The following is an 11,152-nucleotide window of genomic DNA, read 5'->3' as shown; positions in this document are numbered from 1 at the left end:
TAAAAAGTTCTAGAAATACAATTAAAGCTCCCAAGAAAAGGTAAGACAAAGGGATTTGGTTCAAATAAGAAACAGATGTAGATTCCAAGAGCCATATCAAAGTACTTAGTTTGAGATCGCTAAAAGTCTCATCAGACACAAGCACAGGTCCCAACTAGAGAATACATCAATTGTTTTACAAATCATATATAATGTTAAAAAAAACATAATACCGTGCATAACAGAGAAATGATTTACAAGGAAAATAAATATTATCTCCCAAACCTAACTATACATTTGACTGTTTCCCTCTCAGCCAGGGCATCTGGCCAGGACCAGGACAAAACCAAGTAATCTCATTCCAATACAAAGACAGAAAGCAAGTTGGGAAGGGGGATAAAAGATGCAGTAAGTACCTCCCTGCCCACCATGGGAGGTCAGGAACCCCACCCAGTTATTATATTTGATGTTTATTTTGCGTTAATTAGCTTCGTATTTTCATCAATTTGTTTATGACAGTGTATAAATCTGTGCTAATATAACGATGAATGATGTAAACATTATGATAATTTCCATTCAGGATCAATAAAGAATATCTTATCGTATCTTATCTTTTACCATCTAGGAGAAGGTTTTGCCAGATCAAATATAGAACTAACAAGTATAAATCAACGTTCGATCCATCAGCAATAAAAATGTTGAATATTTCATATGGTACAGCCAAACCAAGAACTGATGTGTTGACTGATTGACTGATTAATTTATTTAATGTTAGATTAATTGAACAATTGATAACGATGATAATATAATTTGGTGTCGAATTCCCACAATTGTAACAAATTGAAAACGGACAAATATGAGGATGAGTGAACTGTTTACTCTAGAACAATACTGGCATGCATTTAAAAAAAAAAAAAAGAAAGAAATTCTTTTTAAAAATGTTTTTGACACAAATCACGTTCTTCAAATATAGAATTATTAAAATTACCCTCATCTTGGCAAAAACTCTCAAACATAAAACTTAGCAAAGTCCCAGGTTTGAGAGTTTTTGACAAGATGAGGATCATTTTGATTGATTGATATTTGAAGGACTAGTTTTCTAGCCAAAATTTTAGAATACGTGTTTTTTCAGAATACAACTGACAACCTGTCTGTAAAGCATCAATGAGTTATTTTAGCCACCATTTAGCAAATTTGTCTATGTTGACAGGGGAGAAAAACCTTTTAAGAGGGAAAAAAACAGGCGTGACGTCACAACTTCTACTTTTCCGATTATGCGACTATGTGGTATGACAACTCTCTTTCGGATCTGAAGGTCCTGGGTTAGAGCCTCCCTCGGCGCAAGGTTGAGTCCTTGGAAAAGGCTCTGTACTACATTCTCTCACCGTACTCAGGTGTAAAATGAGTACCTTATATCGTCTTACAAGCGTCATGTCCCGTTCTATTACGTGTTGTTGTTGGCCAGGGACCCCTTGTGAAGCGCTTTGAGCACGTGTAGTGCATATTGCGCTATATAAATGCAATCAGAAAAGTCGTCCTTCAAATATTGATCGATTAAAATGACCCTCACCTTGGCCAAAAAAAAAAAAAAATCAAAAAAACCCAAAGAAAACAACCTCTCAAACCTGGTACTTCGCAAGTCCAGAATTTCAAGTATGTATTTTTTTTCTTAGAGGACAGCAAAGTTTTCACTTATTTTTGCAAAAATCTTTTTTTTTTTCACTTGAGCTGAAGTCTTGATCTACAAATGAATTGATCGAAATAACCCTTGGCTTGTGAAGATGATCTCAATCCAGAGACTTCTTCAAAGACACAGGGACCACGTGAAGTGCTGTTTCTAAAAAATGTAAAGAAGTTCCCAGAAACTGACGAATGAAGAGACTACTCATCCCAATTAATCGGATTGTAACAATTATAGAAATTCCCTATTTGGAGATTCTCTCGTGTTCTATCCTTTTATTGGTCATGAAGTATTAAGAATATTGATTTCGCAAACACGGCAATGTTTTCAATTGTCCGATGCCATTGTTCACGTGTCATTTCATCTCATCAAGGCCACACAATCCATTAGAATGATGACGTCATGTCCAGGCTGACACGACTAACATGGCTGACATGAGATCATGCCTTTCTGTCAGCATGTTGTTTTCCCTTTGAGCAAAAATAACTTAGAAAAGCTATTTTATAAAGTATCAGATAGTATGCGTTTGGCTAAGAAGCTCACAACATTTCAATCCGGAAGTATAACGGACCAAATAATAATAATAATAATAATAATAATAATAATAATAATAATAAAATAATAATAATAATAATAATATAATAATAATAATAATAATAATAATAATAATAATATTTAATAAGCATATTTCTATCGCGCCTTTTGTTGAAACATCAAAGCATTTGAAAATTTAAAAAATATATACATAAATAAATAAACACCAACACACAAAACTAAGCGTAACCTTGAACGTTTATAGTCTGGTTAATACAGTTTAGTGAGAATTACTCATAAACGCGGATGGCAAAAAAAAAACAATAACAAAAACAAAAAAAAAACAATAAACAAGACTTGAGTGACGTCAACTGTGCCAGGAAGCAATATCACCAAGCAGGCTTTGGACTGGAACCCAAAAGGAAAGAGGAGGATTGGTCGACCAAAGCGGACACTGTGACGAAGCATTGAGACCGAGTTGAATCGGAGCCATCGTTATGTTATAGCCTGATACTGAAATCCAAAAGGACTGGCAGTTTGACGTCATTTTTTGGTTTTTGCACCGCCTTGTGAGTTGTCGTTAGTAGAGCACATGGAAACAAGTTATTTCATTGGTTGAACTATTGAATACAAATCACGATTTATTTTCTTTTGTGGCAAAAGACTGGCATTTTGACGTCATCTTTTGGTCAGTGTCAGGCTATAACTTTACGAAGGCCACGGTTGAATCCAACTGGCTAAAGGAAGGCCTCCAAAAACCGAGTCAGATGGAAGAAGAGTGCTGTTGTCGCCCCTATGTTCCACAAGGAATCAGGAGTCTTACGTGAAATAAGTCAAATACAATTGATAGAACGAAGTTGACGTCACTCAGGTCTGTGTTATTGGTTTTTTGCCATCCATGCTTATGAGTAGATTCTCACTAAACTGCATTATCCATATTATAAACATTTAAGGTTACACATCATTTTGTGTGTTAGCCCGTTATATTTCCAGATGGAATATTGTGAGTTTCTAAGCCAAGGGCATACTATCTTCATACAATTTAGTGAGAATTACTCACAAACATCGATGACAAAAAAAAAAAAAAAACAATAACAAAGACCTGAGTGACGTCAACTTCATTTTATCTATATCTTTTATATAAAAGCCCAAGGTTGCGAAATTAAGAACAAAACATGTACACCCCCCCCCTCTCCCCAATCTCCACCTACACCTTCCAACCCGAGCACAATATTGGTATATATTGTAATATCGTCATAGTATCGATCTACTACTTCCCCCATATTATTTGCAGTTATGATAACCGAACGCAATTATTGCCTTGCTATAACATCGTTGTAATGGACAACATTTTGCGTTGGTTTGAGAGTGTTTCCATTAGAACAATGGGCCCATAACAATTTGGGCTATCAGACCTGTAAATAAGTACCACGTAGGTATTGATCCAAAGTATCGAACTGCCACTCCAACGCATTTACAAATAACTGAAATAGGACGAATTGCTCATTACAGTTCTACCATTCACTGTTATTATTCCTTATCAAAAACTGCGCCGTGAAAGAACCACAACATAGTCATAATAATTATTATTATCATGCGACATCTTAGCTCGACCGTTTTTCACATAGAAGGCAGTATTAGATACGTTTCTATAGAGTAAAATCTGCCCTTCTCTCTCGAAGGCTAAGGGAGATTTGCAGCAGTTGGCTGTAACAGTGGGCAAGGGGAGTAATTAGTAATTTAAGGTGTTGATTATTTCACCATAAGGAGTGCCCGTCCTTGCTTATATTCGTTTCTATGACGACGGTCGTACATAAAGGTGGTGTTGCAAGGTGCTTTGCGCGTGGATTATCCAGATTTATAGATTTTATGTTATTGGCACAATAAGGCTTTCATTTTGTTTTGTGATATGACACTCGCCTTCGGTCGTTTAGGTCCCTGGTTCGATTCCCAATTTGCGCAGGGTTTTTTTTCTTCCAAGTCTTTTGAAAATACTCTTTACTCACATTATTCTCTCACTGTACTCAGGTGTAAAATGAGTACCTGACCAGTAACGGCGTTGTGTCTGTCAGGAAAATAAAATGAGTGTAATCGCGCCTCACAGCTGTCATGTCTTGACCAATCTGTTAAGTGTTACTGTTGGCTTGGGACCCCTTGTAAAATCGCCTTTAGCACACTTGTTGATCAAATACACTTGTTGCAAAAGTATTGACATTATTTTGGTGTACAACATAACATTGATACATGTCCGATGGGAGTTGTAATTCGCTGGAAAAAAAAGGCGATAGAAAAGCAAGTAATTCTGCCTAACTCTGAAAACAAAACCCAACACGTATTAAGGATTTTGGCCAGAAAACCCGTCCTTCAAATATCGATCGATTAAATTTACTCTCATCTTGTCAAAAATTCTATAACCTGGGAAACAAGTAAGAATTCGCGAAATTCCAGGTTTGAGAGTTTTTTGGGTTTTTTTTGATAAAGTGAGAATCATTTTAATTTATCGATATTTGAAGGGCGATTTTTCTGGCCAAAGTTTTAATTGGGTGTGGTTTTTTTCAGAGCACGACAATGCTGAATGACCATCCGGTGACGAGTATTTATATTTATTTCTATGTATTTTATCATATCACATTGGTATTGCAAATACACATAATTACAGTCCAATATTTATTTAGTATAATACACCCCCCCCCCCATTTTGGTCTCTCTCTCTCTCTCTCTCTCTCTCTCTCTCTCTCTCTCTCTCTCTCATTCATTTTACATTCTTCTTCTTCTTCTTCTTCTTCTTCTTCTTCTTCTTCTTCTTCTTCTTCTTCTTCTTCTTCTTCTTCTTCTTCTTCTTCTAATCATTCTTATTTATCGTTTTAGGCGTTTTTCTGGCCAAAGTTTTATTGGGTGTGGTCTTTTTTCAGCTACCATCTATGCCATCCGTTCTGAGTATTTATTTTATTTCTTCTATCTTTTCTATCACTTGGTTTGCAAATACTCTTCTTCTTCATCTTCTTATTTTTTCTCCCCCTCTCTTTTTTCTTTTTCTCTTTTTCTTCTCTCTTCTCTCTTCTTCTCTCTTCTCTTCTCTCTCATTCTTTTCTTCTTCTTCTTCTTCTTCTTCTTCTTCTTCTTCTTCTTCTTCTTCTTCTTCTTCTTCTTCTTCTTCTTCTTCTTCTTTTTCTTTTTCTTCTTCTTCTTCTTCTTCTTCTTCTTCTTCTTCTTCTTCTTCTTCTTCTTCTTCTTCTTCTTCTTCTTCTTCTTCTTCTTCTTCTTCTTCTTCTTCATAAATCATTGGTTCTTTATGTTCATTTATTAAGCTGACAATATTTTTGAGACGCATATTGATGTTATGGGTCAAGGTAAAATAATCACAACATCGGTCATTCAAATTAGACATACCAACACACAAAACCATGTCCAATCTTTAACGTTTATAGAATGATTGATAGAACGGGCATGATCTATATTACATTTCCATGTGCTCGAGGTCATTGGTCATATTGGAATATGTGCTCAAAGTGACCCACATAGTGAAAAGTGTTCACAGATTTTGAACTGTCTAACATTACGATTGGTCATTGTGTTCAGCTTGACACATGGGTATGTTTACAACTTTCATAAACAAAGCAGCGTGTTTACATTTGTTCAGAAATGTCCAATCGTTGGACAGCAACAAATCACGTGATTGATGACTTGGTTGGACGAAAACATGAATATAGATCGCTCCCATTAAGCGAGAACTTTTCACCAATTATCATCATCATCCATCGTGGCTTGTACTCTTGAGCGCGTTGCCAGTCAGATGTCTCCACGAATCACGATCCTCTGCGGTGCTCATGAAATCTGTGTTGCTTTTTAAGTCACATTTGGCCATTCTTAGGTTATTTATTTAGATAAGTCATTCTTTGTCTTCCTCTAGCTCTCTTTCCTTCGATCATCACAGATGTTACCAACTTTTCTATTCCGTCTCTTCTCCACACATGTCCCAGAAAGCGTAACTGCCTCTTTCTGATGTTATCGATCAGTATTCTTCCCTTTCTCACCTTCTCCAACACTTCCTCGTTCGAACACTGTCTAAATATCAACACTAAAGAGCTTGAGTGACGTCATGGATGGAACAACGTTGACGTCACTCAGGCCTTTGTCATTGTTTTTAGACACACACGTTGATGTTTTTTAAAATGAGTACTACCATTTCTTTCCTCTTGAAACTTTAATTTAATCAGACTATAGACAAGGGTTAAAGATTTCACATAGTTTTGTGTGTTGGTCCGTTATATTTTTGGTTGGCAATTTGTGAGTTTCATAGCCAAGTTCACAGCATATAGATAGTATGCGCTTGGCTAAGAAGCTCATAACATTGGCATCCGGAAGTATAACGAACCAACACACACAACTGTGTGTAACCTTGAACTTTTATAGATAGAACGAAGATGACGTCACTCAAGCCTTTGGTATTTTGCCATCCGCGTTTGTGAGTGATTCTCACTTAACTGTATTAACCAGACTATAAACGATTAAGATTACACATAGTTTTGTGTGTTGGTTCGTTACACTTCCGGATGGCAATGTTATGAGTTTCTTAGCCAAGCGCATACTATCTATAGTCTAGATAATACCGTTTAGTGAGTATCACAGATAAACGTGGATGGCAAAGAACAATAACAAAGACCGGAGTGACGTCAACTTCATTCTATCTATAGATAGTTCGAAGATGACGTCACTCAGGTCTTTGTTATTGTTTTTTTGCCATCCGCGTTTATGAGTAATGCTCACTGAACTGTATTAACCTGACTATAAACGTTCATGGATACACACAGTTTTGTGTGTTGGTCCGCTATACTTCCGGATGGCAATGTTATGAGCTTCTTAACCAAGCGCATTCTATCTAAATACTAATCAGACTATAGATAGTTCGAAGATGACGTCACTCAAGTCTTTGTTGTTATATTTTGCTATCCGCGTTTGTGAGTTATTCTCACTGAACTGTATCAACCAGACTATAAAAGTTCATGGTTACACATAGTTTTGTGTGTTGGTCCGTTATACTTCCGGATGGCAATGTTATGAGCTTCTTAACCAAGCGCTTACTATCTATAAAGGTTCAAGGTTACACATAATTCTGTGTCTTGGTACTTAAATCGGTCTGGCGAATGTTTTGAGCATTTTGCCTGAACCCACAGAAACAATATATAATCAAACAAATACTTTTTTTTCTCCACCCTCCAACACACACATACCCTCCCTCTCCCATCACATAAATTGACACAGGAACACGTATACGTGCAAACAATATTCTCTCTTGCACACACACACACACACAAACAACACAACACACACACAACACACACACAACACATACATAACACACACACAACACACACACATACACACACATACACACACACACAAACAAAACATAGAAACACACATACATGAATACCTCATACCCTATCCTCCCCTCTCAACCTTAATCCACTGGGTAGATTATCCCCCTCCCCTTCGCCATCCTCACCCTCCAGCTGCTGCTGCCTCCCCCTCATAATCATCCTCCTCACCCTCCTCCTCCTCCCCTCTCCATCCACCTCCATCTCCTCCTCCCCCTCCTCCTCATTTCCCCCCTCCACTACCTCCCCATCCTCCTCTAGCCTATCACTCCCTTCCCTTCTCCTTCTCCTCCTTTCAGCTATCCTACGTATCTTCATGAGAATCCACTGGTACAACAGGAAAAGTGTTATGACCAAGGATACAACGACACCAACCAAGCTGGCCACCTGAAATAAATACAATAATAAAAAACATATATTACAACATAAAACTATCATTGTGAAATAAATAAATAAATGAAATCCCCTTTATTCATCCTGTAGTGAATTATTTTTTTTTTTATTTAGGGTCCATTCCACGGGAAAACTGAATTAACCCAGGCGTTAGCCGCAGTTTAGCGCCGCAAACTGAGCGAGTTTGGATGAGGTGACTTGCTCAAGGCCACACAACGCAACGGGTATTAGAACTTGTTACCATTCGGCTACGAAGCAAAGATCGTACCGCTGAGCCAACGTGCCCCTATTGTAACAATATTATTACATATCATCCTTCATAAACTCATGGCCTGATACCGACCAAAAATTTACGTTGAAATACCATCAAACAAATAAATAAAACAAATTTGGAGTACTCATTTTACACTTGAGTACGGTGAGAGAATGTGAGCAAAGAGCCTTTTTCAAGGACTCAACTATGCGTCGAGTGGGGCTCGAACCCAGGACCTTCCGATCCGAAAGCGAATGTCATACCATAAGACCACATAGCTGCACAAAACCAATCTGACGAAAACATTTTGTTAGTTCTTGTGAAATTCTGTTTAGCGTGTTAAAGTCATTCATGAAGAGCGATTCTCTTAGTGCTTGGGGACAAGGAGGAGTAATAAAAGGAGGAGGAGGAGAAGAAGGAGGAGGAGGAGAAGAAGGAGGAGGAAGAGGAGGAAGAAGGAAGAAGAGGAGGAAGATCAAGAGGAAGAGACGGAAGAAGAAGAAGAAGAAGAAGAAGAAGAAGAAGAAGAAGAAGAAGAAGAAGAGGAGGAGTAATAGAAGGAGGAGGAGGAGTAATAGAAGGCGGAGGAGGAGTAATAGAAGGAGGAGGAGGAGAAGAAGAAGGAGGAGGAGGAGGAAGAGGAGGAAGAGGAGGAGGAGGAGGAAGAAGAAGAAGAAGGAAGAAGGACTAACGAATACTACTCACATTAAAGAATTCACACCACTCCTTCCAAATCTTCACAGCTTGAACTCGGTACAAAGCAAGTGTGCAGGGGAGGTAAGCCTCGCTCTTACGGGATTCACTACATCTGGAGAGATAAGATCAAAATCCTATAGATAGTTTGAAGATGACGTCACTCACGTCTTTGTTATTGTTTTTTGCCATCCGCGTTTATGAGTAATGCTCACTGAACTGTATCAACCTGACTATAAACGTTCATGGATACACACAGTTGTGTGTGTTGGCCCGTTATACTTCCGGATGGCAATGTTATGAGCTTCTAAGCCAAGCGCATACTATCTATAGATAGTTCGAAGATGACGTCACTCAGGTCTTTGTTATTGTTTTTTGCCATCCGCGTTTATGAGTAATGCTCACTGAGCTGTATTAACCTGACTATAAACGTTCATGGATACACACAGTTTTGTGTGTTGGTCCGCTTTACTTCCGGATGGCAATGTTATGAGCTTCTTACCCAAGCGCATACTATCTTTCGATACATTGATTACCACGCCTCTCGAACAGTCGTCATAATGTAAATGGCAATGATTGGGTAACATCGCGAACTACACAGGTTTTACTATCGATGACATGTGTCTAAGTAAAACACCCACTGTTCTATCGCTTGATCCAACCAACACAGAAATCTATGTGTAAACTTAGACATTCACCCTATGATCGAGAAAATCGTGTGATAACTAGTCACCCATCTGGCCGTTCAGAGAAAGGTCGAATTCTTTCACGTTTTTGTTAACCATGCTTTTCCGAGCACGTTTAAAGGTGTGTCACGAATCCCATGTTTAGATTAGTCAAAAATTTACTGGTTAATTCTCAAAAAAATCCTCAGGGGAAAGTTTTCTTCAGCGTCGACTTCGAGGAAAGACCGAGATGGCCCAAGGGTCAGGCTTAGTAAAGGCTAAACATCTTGCTCAAGAGGAAAACACAACAATAATATGTCTGCAGTGGGGTTCGAACCTTGGGCTCTCGGGTGAAATTGCAATGCCCTTTTCCAAATGACCGTTTTGTCTCCATAGTAAAGTAAATTAATGATATAGTTTTTGTTTCAATTGTGAGAACATTTTGTTTTAAGCCTTCTTAATAAATAAAAAAACGACCATGAAAGTTTTCATCATCATCACCATCATCATCATCACCATCATCATCATCATCATCATCATCATCATCACTACTACCACCATCACCACCACCATCATCATCATCATCATCATCGTCATCATCATCATCATCATCATCATCATCATCATCATCATCATCATCATCATCATCACTACTACCACCACCACCACCACCACCACCATCATCATCATCATCATCATCATCATCATCATCATCATCATCATCATCATCACTACTACCACCACCACCACCACTATCATCATCATCATCATCATCATCATCATCATCATCATCATCATCATCATCATCATCATCTCTACTACCACCACCACCACCACCATCATCATCATCATCATCATCATCATCATCATCATCATCATCATCATCATCATCATCATCATCTCTACTACCACCACCACCACCACCACCACCATCACCACCATCATCATCATCATCATCATCATCATCATCATCATCATCATCATCATCATCATCATCATCATCATCATCATCATCATCATCAACCACAACAACAACACCGTCATCATTACAAACTCCACTTCCAAAAACTGACCTCGTATAGAGTTCTGTCAAAATATCGTATGTAGTGTTTAGTCCCCTGAGGTTCAATGAAATCATAGCTTTGACATCATCAGGGATTCGAACCCCCTGCTCTACCATGTAGGCGAGGTTGAATAATGCCTGGGGAATTGTAGAATAAAAACAAATTAGAATATAAATGTGACTCACAACCTCAAATCGGTAACATGTCGAGGTGATCCCAATATTAAGATTAAGATTACTGCCATACTTTGAAACAAAAAAGAAAGAAAAAGAAAAAGAAAAGATAAAGAAAACGGAAACCAACTCGTATTTAGAATTCGGCCATAAAATTCGTATTACAAAACTTGGCCATAAAACTCGTATTTCAAAATTTCGCCATAAAATTCGTTTTTCAAATATCTATCAATTAAAATGGCCCTCATCTTGCCAAAAAATCTCTCAAACCGGGGACTTCGAGGAAGTCCGAGTTTTGAGAGTCTGTGGCAATACGAGAGTAATTTTAATCGGTCGATT

The 11,152-nt window shown here is 38.0% G+C and overlaps 1 protein-coding gene across 1 annotated transcript in view; it reads right to left on the bottom strand.

Moving 5' to 3' along the window:
* Nucleotides 1–5,399: 5,399 nt before the first annotated feature.
* LOC144960086 (uncharacterized) overlaps nt 5,400–11,152 on the bottom strand; it is a 28,810-nt gene continuing 23,057 nt past the window's right edge. Inside the window, exons 16-18 of the mRNA XM_078893034.1 lie at nt 10,650–10,777; nt 8,924–9,026; nt 5,400–7,959 (exon numbers count right to left, since the gene is read on the bottom strand). Of these exons, the coding sequence (XP_078749160.1) occupies nt 7,630–7,959; nt 8,924–9,026; nt 10,650–10,777 (561 nt within the window). The 3' untranslated portion in view covers nt 5,400–7,629. The remainder of the gene's footprint in view (nt 7,960–8,923; nt 9,027–10,649; nt 10,778–11,152) is intronic.

The sequence above is a fragment of the Berghia stephanieae genome, chromosome 14 (genome assembly GCF_034508935.2).
Source record: "Berghia stephanieae isolate SIO BIC M18660-M18661 chromosome 14, UCSD_Bste_1.3, whole genome shotgun sequence".
Classification (NCBI taxonomy): Eukaryota; Metazoa; Mollusca; class Gastropoda; order Nudibranchia; family Aeolidiidae; genus Berghia; species Berghia stephanieae.
The sequence above is the reverse complement of the archived record's forward strand: the minus strand, read 5'-3'. Positions and strand labels throughout refer to the sequence as shown.